Consider the following 22511-nt stretch of genomic DNA (forward strand, 5'->3'; position numbering starts at 1 on the left):
CCCGAGAAAACAAGTTACATCTCGGCTAGGCTCACGGACATGGCTCGTAGTCGTCCGCCATATGGTAGGTGTATAATGTAGTAGTCTCTCGACGACAGGTTCTGCGGCAGAGACCAAGGCGACGTGGAGAGGTCAAGTGGGTCTGTGCCGGGATCAGTACTATATGAATGATATTGTTGGTGGCAAGAGGAGACGGAGCAGGACACGTGTAAGATGGCTTGGTGCAGTGGGGCGAGATGGTGCGGCAGCTGGTCTTGGTGAAGAATTGAGGGAAGCAGCAAGTGAGAGAAGACATTGGCGACGGTCGCTTGCACTTCATTACCGTCATCATATCACGTCATTATTTTCAGAAACAGAGATCGCCGGCCCGTTTGTATTGTGGACTTCAGGCATCTACAACATGCAGTCCAGCGCATGGCAGTGGCTGTCCATGGAAGGCATAGTCCCGGTTAACTGGACCATGTCTAACCATCAGGCCCCAGAGCCACTGGTCGATGGATCACATTGCTTGTCCGTGATGCCAACGACGAATGGGACGGGACTAGATTTTGATGCCTCTCCATGCAATCAGGGGAAATACTTCGTCTGTGAAAAGAAGGCGTCACAGTTTTTCACCAAAGATAGTAAGCCTGCAACCTTTTGTTGCTAATTGTTCGCTCTAGTTTGATGATAATGAAGATGAAGAGTTTTTATAATGTAACGCTTAGATATACTTATCTGTGTCTTTGTCTTAATGTTCTGTTCAACAATTCGGTACGGCCTGTCAGGTAATTCCGTCTAGTATGTGAAAACCGTACGTGACAGGCTGTTGGGTCGAGAGCACGTGAGCTCTAACCTGGTGCGACGGAAGAACCGTTTTTAACGAATCTTTCGGAGAAACATAGAAAATTTCACTCTGTCTTCCAGAGCTTCCTAGCAATGAGAGGAAACATTTAGAAACAGACAGAAAATCTGTGCCGGACCTTGTGTCTGCGATCAGCCCTTCCCAAAGTCTGTCCTAATGTTGTACTTCGGGGGGGGGGGGCTCTACATATCATCGAACATGATTATCGAACATTGTCGAACAGTACGCCTTGGGCACTGCCACGAATAATGTCGAAATCAACATTATTATGTGGTTACTTCCAGCTGCTTTCCAGTGTGAGTGCCCTGGTGTGAGGCAACATGGTTCGCACTGTGAGGACCCATCTCGTGGCGAAACAGGTAAGTTGAGAAGCAATTTATTCTATCCAATGGACGGGTATTAGGGTAAATAGAGGCCCAGCTATCATCAAAACCTGGAAGCTGATGTGTTTGAGCCCGACTTTCGTCTTCACGACAAAAAAGCGCAGCGACGCAGCGACCCTAAACCCAGTTGATTTCGAGGGGAGGCTTAATTTTTTTAACATCTCATTGTTCCATGGCAAAACCTTCTCATTCAGAGCTGACTGTGTCGACCGGAGACAAAGAAATTCATTTGTCCTGTCCCCCTGGCACCGCATTATCCGTTGAATACGTCTTCTATGGCTACAGCGTCGGGAGAACCTTCGAGAATGTCGCCAACGATGACAGTGAGTGCTTCATTGACACTGCTTTGTATTACGTCAAGTTATGGTAGGTAAACAGACGAGTATGGGGAACATCAATAGTTTTGCCTCATGATTCTATATTTGCATAATAGTTTGGGATAATTTGTTATAACTTTAGACATTAGTCTTGTCGCCAATTTCCTCAGGCAGGAATTTAGGACTTCCGATCAGGTACTGACCAATAAGAATGCTTGTTTTGGCCATGGAGCTCACAGAGCATCTGATAGGCTGAGACAGTGTGGCCCATGGAGCCTAGAGCTCCTGATTGGCTGAGGCAGTATTGGCCAAGAATTCATAGAATTTATCCAATGCCTGTAGCTGTGCGGAAGCCCAAAATTCTTGCTTGAGAAAGTTGCGAGAAGTCGTTATGTTAGGGACACCAAGTTAATGGGGATTTGATAAGACCATAAGTAACAACTAATAAGGGTATACATTTGGTGGTTGTATTTATTTTCAGGTGTAACGGCAGAGCCGAATGCAAATTTATGCTAGATGACGAAATTCCAAACCCATGCTTTCCTCTGAAAAGGAAGAATGTGGAAATAAGGTGGTCCTGTCGACCGCAGAACCAGACGGCAATGACGATGACATCATCAACGATGTCGTCTGGCCAAAGCATGACTGTGTCCACTCCAAACATCGTGTCGTCCATAGAGCCAACAGTGGAAGGTATAACTGCGTCAACAGTAGAGCCAACAGTGGAAAATATGGCTCCGTCAACAGATCCAACAGTGGAAAATATGACTGCCTCAACAACAGAACCAACAGTGGAAAATACCACAGCGTCAACAATAGAACTAGCAGTGGAAAATATCACTATGTCAACCATAGAGCCAACAGTGGAAAATATCACTGTACCAACGATAGATATCAGTGTGTCAACAATGGAAATCATCCTTCCTTCAGACTCTGTACCGGTGATCACTGAATCAGCAAGCACTCCATCAGATACCACCACGACCCTGTCTCTTTTGATGACAGAGGGACCTGTTGATGTGATATACTGCAATATGACTGAAGTCATGGGACTGCTGTGGCCGCGATGGCAGGGAGGCCAGGTGATTACAATGCCATGTCCGAAGGGTAAGATGGGTAAGTCGACGTCGATAGTTAATTTGCCACTATAACAAGCATAGGCGACACCGTGTTAGTACTGTTATATTCCAAAGGCTCTCATTGCAAGCATACTCGTGACCGTATCACATTCCAAAGGCTCTCATTGCAAGCATACTCGTGACCGTATTACATTCCAAAGGCTCTCATTACAAGCATACTCGTGACCGTATCACATTCCAAAGGCTCTCATTACAAGCATACAAAATAAAGTACATGTACATTCCAAAGGCATTCACTACAGGCTGGCTGTTACGTTACAAAGCCTTTCACTACAGGCAGGCCGTTACGTTACAAAGCCTTTCACTACAGGCAGGCCGTTACGTTACAAAGCCTTTCACTACAGGCGGGCCGTTACGTTACAAAGCCTTTCACTACAGGCAGGCCGTTACGTTACAAAGCCTTTCACTACAGGCGGGCCGTTACGTTACAAAGCCTTTCACTACAGGTGGGCCGTTACGTTATAAAGGCTTTCACTACAGGCGGGCCGTTACGTTACAAAGCCTTTTACTACAGGCAGGCCGTTACGTTACAAAGCCTTTCACTACAGGCAGGCCGTTACGTTTTAAGGCTTTCACCACAGGCGGGTCATATCACGTTAAAAAGGCTTTCATAACAGGAGTATGCGGTACCGTATTTCCTTCCTTAGTACATCTCAAGATTTCATTAAATGAGTAGACCTGGGAAACGAGAATTTCGTATCAGATCTCACAAACATTTGCCAACATGTGGTATCATGTTGCTTAATAAACTGCGTCTTTCCAGGTGAAGCCGTCTGGTATTGTGACGATAGAGGACATTACGTCCCCGAGGGTGAGCCAGACATGACCCGGTGTATGGGTCAATGGACTGAGGCATTGATGATGCAGGTTAGTCGTTTTCTCAACCACCGCACATCCAAATCCACTGCAACTCTGCTCAATGCTGCAAGGCAAAAAAATCGAGATCACATATACATTAACCGTGACTGAACCGTTTTAGCGCAAGAAAAAAACAACTGTGTCGGGCAATATTGCATGTGTTTGTTTGTTTTCATATGCAGATTTCTACTGACGTTTTCGATCCCTGGGAAGTATTGGAAGATCTTCGAAAACTTTTGGAGAAGGAATTCTTCGCCGCGGGTGACATCATGTTTGCCGTTGCAGTCGTAGAAAAGTGTAACGAGAAGAGCCTGTTGGCATCTAAGGAGAGTACCTTTGTAGAGAAGATGGAGACCATTGAGGTAATGACACGAGAAAGATTGTCGTGGTCATAGCGGTCCTTATCTACTACAAGTTGAACTGTCTCCCTCCTTAAAGTGAGACTCAACCTTATAGTCAGGAAGCAGGCTGAAGCATTAAAACGTTGGTCCACTCACACTCACACGTTCGTTTTCTCAATGATCTCTTGTTCCTTCCAGGCCAACCTGAACATTAGTAACAGTCTCCTCGGTCCGAACTGTCTAGCTCAATGGAAGGGAATACCCACAATAAACCGCACCAAGTGTGCTGTGCAGTTGATGGAAAACCTCGAGAAAGCCATAGGACTTTTTCAATATGTTTATTTGAATAAATTCTTCAGCAACTCGCCCCAAATTGGTAAGAAATGTTCCCTGGTTACCCTAAGATATCATGCAGAGAGAGCGTCGTCGTCGTCGAACAATTGGATCTTCTTTTGTAGCTGATAGTAGTTCCTCTTAACGCTGATCGGCACTGGAATTTTCTGGAGAAGACATTCGTGATCAACGGCATCACGTCAAATGGTGATAAATTCGTAAGGCCTGTGGTTAAATGGAACGAGAAGAGTGATGCATGAAGCAAAAATGACCCTGTCGCTACATTTGATTACATTTACTTTGATTCATCTGAGCACCGCACAATACCATTGCGTTTCATTTCTTTTTCAGTCTTGGATGCGATGGAATTACCAATGGAGCATCCCGAAATGGTGACAGCACGGTTCCCATCTCGGCACTCGGATTTTATCAATGGTGTAGCGGCTGAACTCAATATCACCGGCGTGGTTGATTACACGACTGTCAATGGCGGTAACCAAGAGATAGACCTTATCGAGATAACTGAAAAGCCCTCGAGAGTTGTTACCAATTCGTCCAGGATGCACCGGCCAAGGGTTGTGTTCATCTTGTACAATAATATACAGTCTTTGATTACTGATGATACGAAGGGGAACACTAGTATCATCAGCAACAGCCCTGTTCTGACGGCCACTCTCGCCCATAACGGCATAATCGGGAACTCCTACAGGAAACAAATACACTACACCATGAGGTGGAACAAGGTTGAGTGGAAAGAGAACGGCAGTGGTTGTGTGTTCTGGGAGAATCGGACAGAGTGAGTTTTGTGTGATAAGTTTAGCTTGAATAGCGTCGTGGCCAACACTTCTCCATACAGGTCCCCCTGTTATTGCTCACCATGCAGTGATATCAAGGGCAACCTATAGACGATTTCTGTTCTTCTCATTTTCCATGGGACGCCCTTTGTTGCTCAATTGAGTCAACTGAGAGATAGAAGTCAGAAAATCCTCTTTCATTTTCAAGATGACAGCAAAATGTAAACTGTCTCCATTTTCAGATCAGGCGTTTGGTCAGGCGAGGGCTGTGCCCTGGTGTCCACCAACAGTACCCATGCAACCTGCACCTGCGATCACCTCACAAACTTCGCCATTCTCATGGATGTTTATGGCAGTGCTGAGGAGGTATGTCACAAAAATTAAACCATCAACTTTCTCTGGTGCTGTAAAAAACTCCATGCCAGAAATTTTGTTATCGTATTTTTTGAAACACATTTTTATAGTGAAATGTCAGACAGTTCAAAATACCTGTCAACTTTCGCTCATTGACCAACAGATTATTTACCTTCATGTCTCTGACGACTCCATCTTGACCCTCAATGCGTTGACATTGCTAAACTTTACAAACAACGTGCGTCTAATTCACAAGGAATTCGAACAACAGTTGCATCAGACCCGTAAACACATCCTTCTCATCTCTTCGTAATCATCTATATCTATTACATTTTGATTGTAGATTTCGCCTCCCGACCGCCTGGCCCTCGATATCGTAACATACCTTGGCTGCATCGTATCGATCATCTGTCTGACAATGGCTATCATCGTATTTTCCATATTCAGGTGAGAAACTCACTATTCACTTCGCTTGTCTCATCATAACAAAACGTCAGGACATCGTGTCAGCAACATTATCCGGGACTTCACCTTTATAACTTGTTATCTCAGATCTGTTGATCCCATTCGTTTTGTTGCTTCAAGTGCAATACCAAACCTTGGAGCTTCAACGTGACAAGAACAACATCGTCAGGAAGGGAATCGAACTCCTGATCAGATGTCATAATACCTCATGTGTTTCTTTCAGAGAACTCTGGTGTCCACGGAACACCATCCACCGAAACCTCTGCATCAACCTCTGTCTCGGTGAGATCCTGTTTATAGCTGGCGTAGAAAGGACAGAAAACAGAGTCGTCTGCGGTATCATTGCTGGAAGCCTCCATTACTGTTTTCTTGCCGCCTTTGCCTGGATGTGTCTGGAAGGGATTGAGATCTACCAGATGGTGGTACGGGTTATCCGGTCCAGAGAAACCAATGTCCTGTGGTACTATCTTGCTGGATATGGTAAGATCAAACAGGATTGGACGACTCTGTCAGAACATGAACGCTGGCATGTCACAGCAAACATTGTCAATCATTCGAGCTAGAACAAGCAAAGGGGAAACTTCGCGAAACGATCTGGTAAAGTTTAAAAAAAGATGGCATCAAACCAGATATACAAAGAGACTAATTATTCGTCCACTTTTTCAGGCATCCCCCTCATGTTAGTCGCCATCTCAGCGAGTGTCCTTCCCCAGGGGTACGGGACAGAGACAAGGTGCTGGTTAAGCACAGAAAGGGGTCTCATCTGGGCCTTCGCTGGTCCAGTTGCTGTTATTACAATGGTGAGTAACACTTGCGTATGGCCAGGATAATAAGTATGCTGGCCCGAGTTGCTAATGCCTCATGAGGCCAGAGCTAATCCCGGATTCCGTAGCGTTAATCGACTGGGAGTATCACTCCCTCTGGTTAGCATGCAGGCCCATGTCGTAGGTCAACCTCCCAGGTATACCTGGTACCAAGAATACATGGCTCGCTTGTGTATTTTTGCCCATACGAAGACACAATCACGCTATTTACTTCTGCTGGTGCGCATGTACACTTCTGAGTTGAGGGTAGCAGTGTAGGGTTAGATATCTTGCTAAATGACACTGAGGTAAAGCAGAGGTGATCTATTCAAGAGTCAAACTCACAGCCTCCTGATTATGAGCCCAACGCTCTAACCACTGTTTCATTGATCTTTGTATGTCTATTGACGCATAGTGAACAACGAGAGGGGGGCGTGTATGGAAAAGTTAGATTTTCAAACTCTCCTGCTTCTGACGGGATTTTGAGCTGTCAGTTGTGCACAGGTGATAGAGAGATTGACAAGCCGAGTGGCAGCAGCTCAATTGGAAGACATGCACTCCAAGATTAGTTTACTTTTAAACGGTTGTGTCTTGCGTCCGCAGATCTATATTGCAAGTTTATATATTTTTAATTCGAGCTGTAGATAATAAAACGTTTGCTGGTACATATTTGCACCCATTTTTCAGGCGAATATGGTTGTGCTTGGGATCTGTATCAGAGTCCTTTACAATAATGGGAAGAGGACGAACAAACATGGAGAGACCGTTGTGAAAAAACTAGGGTCTGTACTGATTGATATGTAAATTTGCTTGAAAGTGACTTCAGGAAGTTGCGACAACCTCAGAATGGTTTTACGTGAAAGCCGGTTTGGCCCCACGACTAGACTTGTCGGAGGCTTGTCTCGAACGGAGTATTTCCCGTTGTCTGCCAGGTATTTGCGTGGCGGATGATTGACACGTCGAGTCTAGGTAGAGATTTTTGTTCTGATTGTGAGAAGCTGTGAAGCTGGTATCGGCGAAAACGTTTGTGTCATCCCATCAATATCGGAGTTGACACAACCGTGCATTGAAGTCGTGAAACAAAACTCAGTTCCTCTTCTTAAGCAAGCAAAAGATAAGAAGTAAGAGGCTATAACTTGAAGTTGGAAGATGCCCAGTACTTTATCTTCAACAGCACATTCTTTGCCTGTTCCAGGGTTGCGGTGCGAGGAGCATTGGTCCTCCTCTGCTTGCTCGGTCTCACCTGGGTGGTCGGGTTCGTCTACCTTGGACGCAGCACCATTGTATTCGCTTACATATTCTCCATCTTGAACTCAGCACAGGTAAGATGGAAGTGCGTCTCGAAACTTGTTCATGGAATAAGGAGAACCGTTGTCTCTGTATATGATCTCAACCTGCTTAATATAGCTTACAGCTCGTTTTGCGCACATTGTTTCCGTCGTGATTTTCACTTCGACGTCCGATTTTTACCTCAGCAAGACTGTCATGACTGTGTAGGTGGGGGCCTTTTAGTTTTTTCATCGATGAACCCCGACATCGGAACACTCTTGGAGAGTAAATACGTCCAGGGCGGTTTTGAACCATAATACTTATCAGGTGTAGAAGTTTGAAATGTCCCGGGATAGTATGTCCAGGGCACAAATGATTCTATCATGCGCTTTAATGACTGAGCTATAGGTCTGGGCCACTTTAGAACCATGTACCATAATCTACCAGAATATAGTAGGGTCGGCCAATTCTCCCAGGGGACATGTTCTACCTCTACACCCGAGTGTACTTCTATACAGATTCTCATTGTCTTCTCAGGGTCTGTTTATTTTCGTCTTCCAATGCGCCACAAATGATAAAGTGCTACAGCAGATTAGGAGGTGGGCAAGACGATCGGAGCTATGTCGGCAGTTCATAAGGAAGAAGTTATCAAACACGGCGCCTACCAGCTCCCTTGCTCGAGTAAGTCAAATCCATGCCGACTTGCCGGCAGTGAACGTCTGTCCTTAAGTCTCCTTCTTTCACCCACCGCTGGTTGATCGGCATGGTCAAATCACGGTTTGAAATTTACTGTCGCCGCCAATCTGGTTTCCACCAATCAAACGGATGTCGATCAGTTGTTTAGGGACAGCATATTGGCGCGAATGTCACCATGGCCATGGGATAGTGCAGTTTTGAGGGGGATGTAAATACAGTTTGTAACCCTAGGTCAGCCCGTTGTGACTAAAGACAGAAGCTGCCCAACTTCTAGATGGATGTGCGTAAGCTCATATGCTAGTAACCATACCTGGAAAGCATGATACATATAGAAGTCTGGCATGGGTGTGTCGACGAAGTAGGACAGTTAGGCATTGTCTCGTATAAATCTCTTATCCTCTGTTCTCATTTCTTGACAGGCAAGGAACTCAAACCCGTCAGTCGCAGGGCGTCATCTCACCCACTCCAGTGACCAGAATATTGAGTCCACACGGCAGGTGATAGTTCCTGGGATTGGAAGGGAGAGCAGGAGGTTCTCGGATGTGCCACTGGAGACAACAGACTCCGAACTCAGTGAGAAGTCTTCAGGTCTCGAGAATGAAAACAAGAGACGTTCTGTCTCCGCAATAAGCGCTATCAGCATGATAAGTGTTGGCACCTGCAATGATTCAAGCCCTTTCTACATCAGTCGTGTTGGGACTGACGACATATATGTGGAGATTTAACCATGCGATGTCATAGTCCTAACCCAGATCACAACCAGTCAGCATGGACCAGTCGTGGTTGAAGCCTCTGCAGACGGAGTTTTAGGAAATGTGCCTTCCACCTCACCATGATGATGAACTATTGAATGATAACCATTTGAAAACTATTTGTACATGAACAATACTGAGGTCGCAATAAAATATATTTTTGTCTCATGATTGATGCCCTGTTACGTATTTGAAGGAGATAATCGGACCCATTCATATCCATATAGGTCATCCACAGTGTATCTGTCACATCGGGTTCTTGTTTTTTGGGTTGTGTCAAGAATGTCGCTGCATTCTAACAAAAGTCGTGACAGCTTTGATTGTCATCACCATGGTCTACTAGAGGATGTCACAACCACTTGAAGACAACGAAACTAAAACATGAGCGTCTCCCGAGTGAAGAACACAAGACTGGGAGACGCATGATGTCATATGAGAGCAGTCATTATTTGAACCAACTGATCTATCCAACCACACAGCGGCATGACTTAAGTGCTATCTGTACGACCTCCAGATTAAGACCATTAGCCGGTCACCCTCTCTAAGAACACCAATTTTGGTCCAGTCGGTAAATTCCATTCAATTTGACCTCCGTTATCAGGACTAGACTCTAGGACAACACTTGTCTCTGCAAAGGGTGTCCTGAACTAGGAGATTCTACGGAGTCATTGGAGGCCACATCACAACCACAAACATGTTTACAACAGGGAAGACAGTCACATCCGAGTTACCATATGCGACACATATCCTCACACTTATCAGGAACAGTCACAACCAAACGGACCAGGACTAAGTCACAACCAAACGGATAGTGGACTTCCTTTCCATCTGAACGGCCGCCAGAGATCTCATGGTTATACCAGGGAACTACACCCCGGACACAGTGGCCAGCCATCATCCTGAGCCCGGAGGAAAGACGATAAGGGTGACGACATGGACTGCATTGGAGTCTACCAGGGAACAGACATTGAAGCAAGAACAGCAGCCTCGAAGTCACAAGCTCATAAGACACCAAACCCTAAACAGCATGATGATGTTACCAGCATACATCACTGCCACTTGGACTAATAAACAAAAGCAATTCAACTACACTTGTGAAATACACGTTTTTTAATGCACTTATTGACAGAAAATACAAAATTTTACATTATTGACCACTACACCGGTTGCAATTTCAACCGATGAAGACATACAAAGTTTAATATCATCTTCAAGGGACCATCTCAACATTTCATGATGTTATTTAATAACGATGCAACAACTAAACTATTGAACACAAAATCATTATATCTCTGATCATTGATAATCATGATCTGAAGATAAGAGCACTCTAGTCAAGAAGAGGCTGCAGATGGGATGCTTCAATTATCTCATACTTAACAGATTGTGGTTTTGCCTCAATGCCTCTCACTGGAGTCCCCTGTAAACCATCTGTCTCACTTGATAAGTATGTGAACTGTTGAGATTCGGCCAAGGACGGGTCCATGACCAGGTCAACATAGATTAGTTCCCCTTTAACCGAGGGATCGCTGTGTGCAAGTGCAATCACAGCCTCATCAGCCTCGGAGACAGTGGAAGTTTGAATCTTGGCACCAGCATGAGCACGTTGTGACATCACAGGGTTTCTTTCCATCACTGGCACGGGGATGCCACCCCCGGGGAAAATGTCAGAATACAGCAAACTAGTCTGGCTAGTTCCTGTGGGGAGTGCGTTGTTGGCTTGTGGAAATGACTTGCGTGCTGTGTGTTTATTCGATTTATTAGTCATGGGTTTTTTCACCGAGCTGGGCGAGAATACTGCAGTTGCTGCTAACATCTTGACTCCTCTTCCTCTTCCCTTACCAGAAGAGTCTGTGGTAACCACTCCATCAGAAGGAATCGTAACTTTCATCCACTTTGCTGCCGCTCCACCAGAAGTTTCTGGACAGGTATTTTTAGGCGGCCTCCCTCTCCTTCTGACGACTTTTTCAGCAGGAACAAAACATTCTTTCAGTGTTGTTTCCTTTTCATGAATCTTGGAGGAATTTTGCTCAGAGCCACTTTCCTGTAACTCAGCATCCTCGAAATTAACAAAATCCATATCAACCTTAGGCTTCCTCTGCCTTTTTGAAAACTGTAGTGTTAAAGTTGATTCTGGGTTACCCCTAGATGAATCTTCAAAATGCGCCGGTGAATCGACAGAAGATTCCTGCTCATCAAACTTCTTTTGAACCTTTCTTGGTCTCCCCACCTTTCTAGCACTGGAGACATTTTTCAAATCACTCCCTTGCGAAGTCCCTACAACCACTGGTGATCCTCCAATAGAACTATCCCCTACACCGTCTTTGGAAGTTTGAATCATCTTTGGTCGTCCAGATTTTTTCTTTATAACTGTACCCATATCTTTTTCATGAGGTCCTTTACTTCTTTTCCTTGATCCCTTTGGTATACCTTTATCTGACCTGACCTTTCGAGGTTTCCGACTACTGGCATTAAAACTGAGGCACTCTCTTGGGTCTATGCCGATACCGCTGTGCTCATCAGCAGAATGAGACTCCGGGTTAGCCAGTGAATCAGCCTCAGAATGAACAGGCTGCAGGTCAGGTTGACTGTGACTTTTATTAAATTTTCGTGGCACTCCTTTATCCGACCTTTGTTTTCTCCGCTTTTTGATATCAGTGATCTTTGTTTGACCTGAATTCATATCCAAAGGAGCACCTGCAACAGTCACAAGATGAGATGCAATACCCTGACTTGGAGTTTTACTCTGTTTTCGAGGTATTCCTTTATCCGACCGAACTTTTCTAGGTGTTTTCACAACTGAGCCATCTAATACATTAGAACCTGTACCAGAATGAGACTCCGAATCGCTAACATGCAAAGAACGAAACGAACCATTTTGTCGTGGTTGCCCTATATCTGATCTCACCTTTCTTGACTTTTGGTTAAACTGATCTGAATTAACCTTTTCACTAGATTCAATTGTCTCTGGCTCAGAATGATCTTTAGTAGATGCAGAAGGCATGGTTTCACTCACGGATGCACTCGAAACAGCCTGTACCGGGATCGCGCCTGAAGGAATGACAACGTTGTCACTCTGTGGCACCAAACACATAACAGAGTTACTCGCAGCGGCCAGTCGACCCAAGTGAGAATCAGCGGGCAGAACGTAAACAACCTTTCCAGCAGTTTGCAGCAGCATGGAAAAATCCTTCATTGGAACCATGCAGAAGTTTTGATCAGATGAACGAGCAGCAGATGATGTTTGTCTTGACGTCTGCTTCAATGATTTTTGTGTCATCTGCTTCTCTTTCTCCCATTCCCTATCCTTGCGTGTCAAACCTTTATCCCAATGAACTTTCCTTGGAGTAGTTGAATTAAGAGGTCCCTTTTTCACACCCTTGTCTAATCGCTCCTTCCTTGGCTTGTCAGAGTGCAGTAGCCCATGCAAAATACCTTCATTACGTCTCACCGGCCCAAATCCATCGCTCCTCTGCAGTCCCTTAGAAAGACCCTTATCACACTGCTCCTTCCTTGGCAAACTAGACTGGAGTGGAACACGCTTGATGCCTTTGTCACATCTTTCCTTCCTTGGTGTTTTGCTACGTCCCCTTGGTGAACATCTGCCTCCCATTTTGACATTACCAATCTTGTTACGCTTCTGTTTCTTTGTCTTCAACACCAAACCTTTCCTTGAGGACACCCCTTCAATTCTTGTAGTCAAACTAGACTTCTGCCCTTTGGCATTCCGTGCAGAAAACACCAGACAAGAGGTTTTTCCTCTTTTAGGTGATTGATTGACCTTTGCGAGGCGAGCTTTCTTCAATGGCGGGCCTTCATCTTTAGAATCTGACCCAGAATTCCCAGTTTCTTCAAATCCCTCTACCTCCTCTGTTATGTCCTGTTTCTTTGCAGACGCTTTTAGAACTCTTCTCGACTTCCTGACATTCACCTTCCCCTTTCCAACATCGGAAATAGTTGCCCCACCAGCGTCAGAATCAGAGAACTCTGGATCGCCGTCTGCCTTATTAATCAACGAATCAATCATTTTTTGAAACTTTTCAGACAGGTTCCTCTTCTCAACAATATTGCACAAATCACCAGAATTCGACTCGTAGTGTTCAAGCATTTTTTGACTGGCCTTTGGTTGACGGCCAGATTTCCTCAAACTGTCAGTTATGTTAGTGGGTACCCGATTTTTACTTCCTTTGGGACGACCCAGACGCCTAGTGGTGTCAGAATTAACTGGCTGCGGTTTTATCCTGTTTTCGCTCCTCTTTGGATGACCCGGTCTTTTTATTTTAGGTGGTCGCCCCCTCTTGGCTTTCTTGGAAGCCATCTGCGCTTTCTCCTGGAGATAGCGCTGGCGTTCTTTGGCAGTTCCTGTTATCCACGGCCTGCCTCTTATCTTGTTCCTAATCATTGCTTGCCGCAGCAGGCCAGAGATTCCTTCGTACCCTTTCATACCTGGGATGATCTCTCGCATTGTTCCAAGTGTAAAATCAGGGCTTTCTATTTGCTGAGTTCCCGTTATAATCGACTCACCAGCCCCAACCAGTTGAGCGCCATCCGCATGAACACTAGCTGGCATTTCTGAGTCACGCTGTTCACTTTCTGTCAGCTTCCTCTGGAGCCCAAAATACTCCATTACACTGGACTGCTCCTCAGGGATGGTGTCTTTCGTTATGCCAACCTCTTTTTGGTTTACTTGGCCCATCTCACTTCTGGTCTCACTTCCCAAACAGGTTCTTTCCTCTTCTACGTCATTTGAAAGATCACCTCCTGGCCGAGTGGAAGTCACCACAGCATTTTCAATTGGGGGGATTTCTCTGGTTGAAGGTGCCACCCCCGATTCAGGAGTAAGGTCTGAGTCAACAGCAGGGCTCTCTGAACAGGCTGACTTAGTTCCATCAGGACTCTTGGAAGACAATGGTTCAGTTTCAGCAGGATTCACTACCAGTACCACTTCATTTTCGACAGGGCTTTTTGCAAGCACTTTGTTAATTTGATCAAGGCTATCCGACGCCAATATGGACATATTAACTTCAACCGGAGAACCAGATAACACGTGTTCAGTTTCAACATTGTTTGCAGCAAGAGCAGGGTCATTGTCTGCTTGTGTTTGAGCATAAGAATTCTCTACAATGGAAGGATGGGAAGCTGGTGTGACAGACGTTTCTGGAGGGGCAGCATAAAGGTGGTCGGCATCTGGAACGCTCTCAACAGCAGACACCTCTTCATAATCATTGTCTCCAGACTGTTCATCAGAAGCTCCCTCTCCATCCGCTGTCAAAGGCATCATCATACGAAACAATCCCTCTCTCTCTGAATGCCTCCCCTCAGTGCGAATTTCCCCACATGTCGACCCAACAGGAATATCTGCCTCATATACAATGTCTGCTTCAGGAATGCTGACCGTTTCTGGAGGACGGTTTTTCGGAGGTCGACCCCTTCGTTTCTTCACTGGTTGATCGAGAGTGGTCAATGAAGGAGATGGATTTGATATTGAAAAATGAGTTTCTGGAGGACAACTTTTTGGCGGTCGACCCTTTCGTTTCTTCACAGGCTCATCCAATGTAGTCAATGAAGGAGATGGATTTGAAACATGGAATGATTCGTCACTTTCGTCAGCCTCGATAGATTCCTCCACTACCACAGATGATGGTGTTTCAGCCGACTTTTTAGGCCTTCCTCTCCTAGTGCCTGGAGTTGCATCAAGAGGTGTGGTTGCTGCGAACAAGTCTTCCTCAGAACCATCTTCCCGCTCCACCGTTGCAGCCTCAGTCTTTTTCGGTTTGCCCCTCTTTTTACCAGCAGAAGTTTTAGACAACCATACGTTCTTTTGGTCTGTTTTTATCTTCTTCACGGGACCACTTGCATTTCCACTCTTACCAGAAGAAGTTGTACCATTTGGAACTTCAGCAGGTCGACCTCTCTTTTTCTTCAGGGTCCCCGACAGACCACCTGAATTAAACTTGGACTTCCCTTTTGCTTTTATAGCCTTGCCCTGTTGCATAGATTTCCTGATGAATTTACCTGCGGCTAATTTACTTTTCTTCGCAAGAGTCAATGGTTTTCTAATTACTAACTTAGACATTTGCTTTCCCTTTCCTTCAATAACAGCTTTTGATTTATCCTGATTTGGAGGTCGGCCTCTCCTCATTGGTGGTCCTGGACCTGCGAGTGTTTTTGTTCCAATTCCTATCTTTTTCTTGTTCCTCCTCGTCACCTCAAGAGATGTGTCACAGCGTGACAACGTGTCTATCAACTCAACATCATAATCCGGTTCAATAATGGTACACTCAGCCTCATTTCTTGGAAGCACAGTTCGCCTTCTACCACCGGGATTCAAAATTTCATCTCCTGCATCAACTGTTTCCGCTAACCCAGCTTCACTCGAAACAAGCGAGTTTTTAGTAACTGCAGACTTCTTCATGAACTTGTTTACTTCCAACTTGCCATTATGATCCGACCATCTTTCTGGATGGCATCTCTTGATATGCCCCCTCAAGGTCGTACTTGTGGTGAGCGTTTTGTTACAGTACGGACAAGGTATCTGTATTGCCCGCAAATGAACCGTATTGATATGGCGGCACAGGTTAGTCAGCTCGGTGAAAGTCCGGAGGCATAAACGACACCTGTAGCTCACCGGGTTCTCATGTTTTTTCTGATGACGCTTTAGATTCGACTCCAAGGTGAACTCAATGTGACATTCTGGACATTCAAATAACTTCTTGTAACCACCGTGCACGGTCTGATGCCGATATAAGTTGCCACTATTACAAAAGCTTTTCGGACATAGCTTACATTTGTATGGTTTAACATTAAGGTGGACAGATTTAACATGATGTTTAAGACTTGGATTTGACTTGAATTTCAAGCCGCACAGTTCACATTGAAAAGGCCGAACATCGGTATGGCGGAGTTTATGTTGTTGAAGATTTGACGCACTTGTTGCTGTAAAATCACACTCATCACATTTGAATGTGCGCTCAGACGCATGAACCTTTAAGTGGTAGCGCAAACTTGCTGCATGTTTTGTACAAAAATCGCAATACTGACACTTCAGAGCTTTAATATCGGTATGCTGAACCAGATGGGATTTCAAAGAAGGCCAATTCTTTGTTGTAAAGTCACACCGCGGACATGAAAAGTTCTTTTCCTCGGCGTGCCCCCTTATGTGTAACTTAAGTGAACTGGAATGTTTCGTGGTGAATTCACACTGTCCACACTTCAGTTTCACATCCGAGTGCTTGTACCTTGAATGGGTCACCAGGGCCATTTTTCGCGCTGTCCTGAAACAGAGAAAATAATATCTGAGAGAACTGTCAAGTGAAGAAATAATTGATAATATTATGACATTAGGCTTAGAATGAATACATATATACATTTGAGCAAACATCTGATGAGTTAAATTGCTTTAATGAGTTAATTAGATAGTTTGTACCGTAAGCAAGTGAATTACACAAGACAGCACCCCACTGAGCCTAGTCATTAGAGATGTCATCATGAATACGTGATTCTTCTAATAGCACATGTGGTGGTTACTCAATACTAATACTAGTACCCACCTGAAGTCACATTGGTTGCAGTGAAATGGCTTCTCATCTGAATGACACACGATATGCGACTGGAAATGATGGTACCTCCGAGTCGTATACAGGCAGTGTGGGCAGTTGTAGCCCTTCTTCTTGTCCTGCTGACAGTCAAGGATCTCAATATGAGTCAATCTCGATGGGTCCACACCTGCCATTGGGGTGTAGTCATGATCTGGGACTGGGTAGGTTGTAAGATCATCTGAATCATTATCTGATACCGGTTGGAAATCAGGATCGCCGGGACCAGAGCCATCTTCCTGTTCATCAATGAAAAGTGACTCTTCCTTGACATCTAAAACGTTATTGGGATTTTCAGTGTTTTCATTCGAAAAGGCAACATTCCATACTGTCGATTCTTCATCTATTGTATTTTGTTCCACTTTGATGCCGACTGGCGCGATGGGGGCGCCAAGTAATTCTGCTGCAACAACATAACCAGGACTTGCATCTGGAGGTGGATTGAGGTCAATAACTGGGAACTCTTCATCTTCTTGAGCAAGGACCTCAGTCTTGACGGAGGCAAGGAAGTCGATCGTTTCCATCTTCTGATTTTACAAGACCACTCCTGAAATGAAAGAAGATTTTATATTCACAAAGGTATTGCCATTATTCTGGTCATGAGATCATGACAATTCTGAAGTTTTGGGCAGAGGCCTATGTGATACGAAAACGAAAATTCCACCAATTTCGGAACACAAAATCTCTATTATCTGTAGAGTAAACAACTGTAAAACAATATCTTGCCAAAAGAATATTACATAAATATTAACGTCAACGCAATATTGAGATATAACAGTCAACCAGTTATGAGTTTGCAGTGAAAAAAATCACAAAAAAAGGAAATTCTTTTTAGATTTTTCATAATTTCATAATTTTTCATAAACCTCTGTGAACTAATTCCACATCGGCCGTGAAAAAATGTTTTGGTTGTGAGGCGAGAAAGTAAACGTCGATTCCAACAAGGCCGAACACACAATCCGGTGACGTATTTCACACAGACCTTCATTATGGCGTCGGATCAGAGAGCTTTTGCCAAAAAACTCAATAAGTATGTCCTATTTAAAGGAATATACAGTGCTCGTTTTATCGATTTTATGAACCCATTAGAACAATCAATACCTGTAGATAAGGAAATCACTGAAAACATTAAGGAAAATCCTTCGATCTTTGATTGAACAAGGCCCATCCCCACACTTCCTTTTCCAGATTTTTTGACAGTTCACCATCACATATGTATGACATAGGCGCAGGCCGGCCTATCATGTCATGCATGTCATGTCACTTTGTCAGTCAGACTGACAGTGTCATTGACTACATCAGCATCCATCAAGTCTTCATCCCCTGGCCAGCTGGATCCATCCTGATCCTGAACCTTGCCAGTGTTACTAGCCATCAATGACGTTGTTATTTTGCAGTTAGAATTGTAAATGAGCTTGTCACTGCGTCCAAGACTTTGCCACTGGCAGTTGGCACTGATCTAACTACGTTGGCCTTGGCCTTTGGCCAGGTCCACTTACCAGTATGGTAGGCCTACCACCCCTAACCAGTACCCACACCACACATCCACCATGATTTCGAGGCCATTGTTCATAGAGATAGACCAAGTCTGATTGAGTAGGACTAATGTCGCCTTCTGGAATTCATCTTCAGTCGTTGACTTGGCATGTCGCCTAGGTCTTTATAGGCATGTAGATTGTGTCAACATGGCAGTTAATTCCATTCCTACAAATGTATAATGTATTGGAAAGTGAAGACCAGCATTATTTCTCACAATGATACAAATCATCCTCTTTTCAGACAAGGTGCAGCTGAAGTGCGACGTCAGATATCGTCTGCTTATCTCAAAGATGGTTCATTCAAGGATGGATCGTTCAACAAACACGAGAAAGATATTCCGAAGAGCATCAGTGGTATCTCACTTAGCAGTGCATTGTCGCTTGCTGTAAGTGTTCTCTTCAAATTTTGTTACGTGCAGTATAAATGTAGTTTAGAGCTCTGTTCGAATTTGGAGGAAAAACATGTAGACCAAAGCAGTTCCATTGAACCTGAAGCAATGCTATACTGAGTTTAGATCCTTTAGCATGACACTTTTTTACATTCCTTGACGTCTGTCTATATTGTGTCCTTACATACTAATTCAACTTATTTTAGGTTCCCATCAACGAGGTAGTAAAGCCTATAGACTATGAAGACTTTGTCGTTCAGCACCAGACTTCGATAGAGAAGGATTCTATGAGAGAATTGCTGGAGTTTCCGCCAAATGATGTCGAGGTCAAACTCCTGCCAAAACAGTGTCGCACCATTGCTCCCATTATTCCAGAACATGGGTGGGTACTTTTTCAAAAATTTGTCAACCTATTTTGTGATTTTAGAAGAAGGGCTACTGAGTACAGTAGCAAACATAGAAGTTAAGAGTGCTTTGTTTATTGCCATGGTGTCTTTATTTTTTACTAGTATTTTTTACCTTCATCCCCTTTCAGCGTAGCCAGGGCATAGGTCAGACACTCTTCTCCACTTCCTTCTGTTTTTGGCGTAATACTCATTGTAGCTTAATAATATTGTCACCTGGTCAGGCTTGGAGTGACTGTGAGGTGCATAGTAAGTGCTTTGTATTTCAATGTCTACCTTTCCAGATACGAGGCTGATGCTCATGTCCGTGACTGCATCCAGTGCTATACGTCGGACTACACCATTGTAAACAGAAGGTATCAGATATACAGCTCCAGCTACGGCGGTAAAGACAGACAGGATGAAAAGAACGCAGTCCTCAAGTCGATCCCACGGCAAGAATTTGAGATCGACCACGACGACATTCTTGAAAAGGACCCGGAGAAAAATGGGGAGGAAACTTCATGTAATGGAAGGAAGTCCATCAATATGAATGATACACCTCGTAGTAGCTGGGCCAGTAGCATATTTGATTTGAAGAACTCCCAGGCTGATCCACTCCTGCCGAATCTACTTGAACGGATCATCCCTGAGGAAATCGATACGGCAAATGCTGAGGAGCGGATGAAAGATCGACAGGATGCTCTCCTCTGCTTATTTCCATTGCAAGAAGAGGTTGGTGTTTTGGAGATCTCGAGATCTTGAGAGATCATTTCATTATTTCAACGTTCCGGGCAATTTCTCTCGCAGAGTTGTCAATTTCACTTGCGATTTCTACCATAGACTTGTTAATTTCATCTGCTGTTTCGTCTCAAGAGAAAAATAATCTGGGTTTAATTCACAGTTGCAACTTAAAATGAAGCTGTTAGAAGTGGCTTGACTGAGATTTTTGTAGGAAAACTTGAAATCATTGAGTAAATTTAGCCTTTTCAACTTAATGTTTTATCGTTTTCTTGTTTAGGAAGAGATGATTGAAAAGCGCCCGTTAGCAGATATTCCTGCTGAACATTTTGGTCACAGAGTCCTTGTGAAGTGTCTACAAGTAAAGTAAGTCTGTCATAGTTGTTCAACTATACTGTCTCAAACTGTTGACATTCATAACCAAGCCTAATCCAAAAACCTTTTTCTAAAAACTAAGGAGTGCACACAGTTGAAAGTACCGACTGGCATTGGCCTAGATTCAAACCAATGACTGTCTGACTACAAGTGGGATGCTCTTCCATTGTGCCACCGTGTTTCCCAGTAATCCTGTTCTTGAACCAATGCTCCTTTCTCTTATCTTTCAGATTTGATTTGGAAATCGAGCCGATATTTGCCAGCATGGCCGTGTATGATGCCAAGGAGAGGAAGAAGGTAAACCTGTCATCAAAGCAGACGTCATTTCTAAATGAAAATTGTGGAGGACTGCTTTGTGTAATCTTCCTGGAAGTGATATGAAAAGTTCTGAACCCATTACAAGGAACTTATGTGTCTCACTTGGATAGGGTGAAGCAAGTTCAGGTCACATGAACACCTGTCCTTTGATCACGAGAGAGATGTGTCAGTTTCACTAGGTCGAACCTAGCGAACTTTGAGTCTGCATTCTCGTGATCATCAGTATATTTGATTATCATTGCAGGTGTCTGAGAATTTCTACTTCGATCTAAACCCTGAATATCTGAAGAAGATGCTGGATACACATGTGCCGTACCAAGACGTTTCAACCCTGAGCCGATCGTGTGTGTTCAGTATCACCTACCCATCACCCGACCTCTTCCTTGTTGTCCGGGTAAGTTCTAAACGTCCTGTATTCTCTTTTCAATGCCTTGGAGTGTGTCGTCAGGTTACGACATCAATCATAGAACCTTATTACAGATTAACGATCTTGCATGAGGTTGTGAGGTTTACTGAATTGTTGCATTGAGCCCCAAGATCTTCACTTACTTTTGCATCTCCTTTCAGTATGAGAAAGTGCTCCAACAAGGTGACATCAGCGAGTGTGCAGAGCCGTATATGAAAGATGAGAAGAACAAAGAGAAAATCAGAGCGAACGCTGCCTACTTCTGTGATAAGCTTGGCAAATATAGGATGCCGTTTGCGTGGACTGCTATCCATCTGCTGAATGTGATCACTGGGACGACGAGCATGGAGAGAGAAGCTAGTACGGATCGCACTGAGGCTGGAAGCACAAATAGTTTAGGTGAGTTGGGTTTGAATAAGCATTCTGAAAAGGTAAGGGCATTGAGAAAGTGTCTGTTCGTTCGAGAAGATTCAAACCAACTATTTCTCCCGTGTTATTCTATAAATACCTGTTAATTGTAGATGATGTTGTCACCATATCTATGTTACGTCATCTTTCAGACCGCAGATCCAGTCTCATTGAGAAACAATTAGAAAACTTTCGCAAGAGATCGAAGGTCCCTGGTGATGAGAATCTCTCACGACGCGGTTCTTTCGACCGTGCTAGAAACGGCGAAAAGAGGAGGAGCTGGTCTCCAGATGAAAACACCAACCCGCTGGAAAACTTCCGCCCTGTGACGATTACGGTGTCGAGTTTCTTCAAACAGGAGAATGAGAAACTGAGTGACGATGACCTGTATAAGTTCCTTGCTGATTTGAAGAGACCGATGTCTGTGCAGAAGAAGTTGAAATGTATACCAGGTGAGTTTGATGCCAGGTTTAGTGCTAGAAAACAAATGTGAGAGGAATCAATCTCTCACTGGCAGTCTTTGGTTGTCTAATCAAGACTGCTCGGCTGCTTGGGTAGACTAAAAATGCAAACAAAACCGGAAGCGCCAGTGGAGTATTTTGGACATTCAATAAATATTTCGTCATTTGCAGGAACCCTGAAGCTGGATATCTCCCTTTGCCCAGACGAACCCAAGTACTGCCTCAGTCCAGAGTTGTACAAGATCGACCCCTACCCGGATGACAAGGGTCGGCCAACCAAAGAAATCGTCGAGTTTCCCAGCCGGGAAGTCTACATGCCATGGACGACGTACAGGAATATTCTCTATATTTACCCAAAGTACCTGAATTTTGGGAACCGGCAAGGTTCTGCAAGGAATCTGGCCGTCAAGGTTCAGTTCTTGGCCGGAGAGGAGGATAAGTCAGCGCTGCCAGTAAGTACAGTCTGGATCAGCAGTAGATCTAAATCTGCAACTCTTTTCGATCACTTTCATTATTTGTTTCTGCATTCGCCATTTCCAAAGGAACTTG

At 44.3% G+C, this 22511-nt stretch overlaps 3 protein-coding genes across 19 annotated transcripts in view; 2 read left to right on the forward strand and 1 right to left on the reverse strand.

The window, feature by feature from the left end:
- Nucleotide 1: 1 nt before the first annotated feature.
- Nucleotides 2-9486, forward strand: LOC135486479 (adhesion G protein-coupled receptor L3-like). Its single transcript, XM_064769278.1, has 17 exons — nt 2-64; nt 351-623; nt 1129-1203; nt 1422-1593; nt 2026-2660; nt 3447-3550; nt 3724-3903; nt 4081-4258; nt 4567-5011; nt 5252-5375; nt 5707-5810; nt 6052-6308; nt 6495-6628; nt 7319-7413; nt 7827-7953; nt 8438-8581; nt 9016-9486. The coding sequence occupies exons 1-17, from the start codon at nt 40-42 to the stop codon at nt 9319-9321; spliced, it is 3378 nt and encodes a 1125-aa protein (XP_064625348.1). The 5' UTR covers nt 2-39; the 3' UTR covers nt 9322-9486.
- A 974-nt stretch (nt 9487-10460) lies between these two features.
- Nucleotides 10461-17803, reverse strand: LOC135487031 (uncharacterized). The gene is made up of 3 exons (XM_064770297.1): nt 17684-17803; nt 16899-17490; nt 10461-16622 (listed from the first exon to the last, which is right to left on the reverse strand). Exons 2-3 carry the CDS (start codon nt 17465-17467, stop codon nt 10679-10681), a joined length of 6513 nt encoding a protein of 2170 aa, XP_064626367.1. The 5' UTR covers nt 17468-17490; nt 17684-17803; the 3' UTR covers nt 10461-10678.
- Nucleotides 17804-17931: 128 nt separating this feature from the next.
- LOC135487032 (dedicator of cytokinesis protein 7-like) overlaps nt 17932-22511 on the forward strand; it is a 30589-nt gene continuing 26009 nt past the window's right edge. For all 17 annotated transcript variants that reach the window (XM_064770298.1, XM_064770308.1, XM_064770303.1 and 14 more), the window contains exons 1-10: nt 17932-17973; nt 18723-18867; nt 19077-19252; nt 19559-19988; nt 20275-20360; nt 20600-20666; nt 20932-21081; nt 21255-21492; nt 21654-21953; nt 22134-22414. In XM_064770298.1, the coding sequence (XP_064626368.1) occupies nt 17933-17973; nt 18723-18867; nt 19077-19252; nt 19559-19988; nt 20275-20360; nt 20600-20666; nt 20932-21081; nt 21255-21492; nt 21654-21953; nt 22134-22414 (1914 nt within the window). In that variant the 5' untranslated portion in view covers nt 17932. The remainder of the gene's footprint in view (nt 17974-18722; nt 18868-19076; nt 19253-19558; nt 19989-20274; nt 20361-20599; nt 20667-20931; nt 21082-21254; nt 21493-21653; nt 21954-22133; nt 22415-22511) is intronic.

Source organism: Lineus longissimus, chromosome 4 (genome assembly GCF_910592395.1).
Source record: "Lineus longissimus chromosome 4, tnLinLong1.2, whole genome shotgun sequence".
NCBI classification, from domain to species: Eukaryota; Metazoa; Nemertea; class Pilidiophora; order Heteronemertea; family Lineidae; genus Lineus; species Lineus longissimus.

What these genes read in the sequence shown, in the direction of transcription:
- LOC135487031 (XM_064770297.1), bottom strand. Translation starts at nt 17,467, where the DNA reads ATGGAAACGATCGACTTCCTTGCCTCCGTCAAGACTGAGGTCCTTGCT. An exon ending in TGCAACCAATGTGACTTCAG is followed by an intron (nt 16,623 to 16,898) that starts GTGGGTACTAGT and finishes TCTCTGTTTCAG; the next exon opens with GACAGCGCGAAAAATGGCCC.
- LOC135486479 (XM_064769278.1), top strand. Translation starts at nt 40, where the DNA reads ATGGCTCGTAGTCGTCCGCCATATG. An exon ending in TTGTATTACGTCAAGTTATG is followed by an intron (nt 1,594 to 2,025) that starts GTAGGTAAACAG and finishes ATTTATTTTCAG; the next exon opens with GTGTAACGGCAGAGCCGAAT. An exon ending in CAGTTGCTGTTATTACAATG is followed by an intron (nt 6,629 to 7,318) that starts GTGAGTAACACT and finishes CCCATTTTTCAG; the next exon opens with GCGAATATGGTTGTGCTTGG.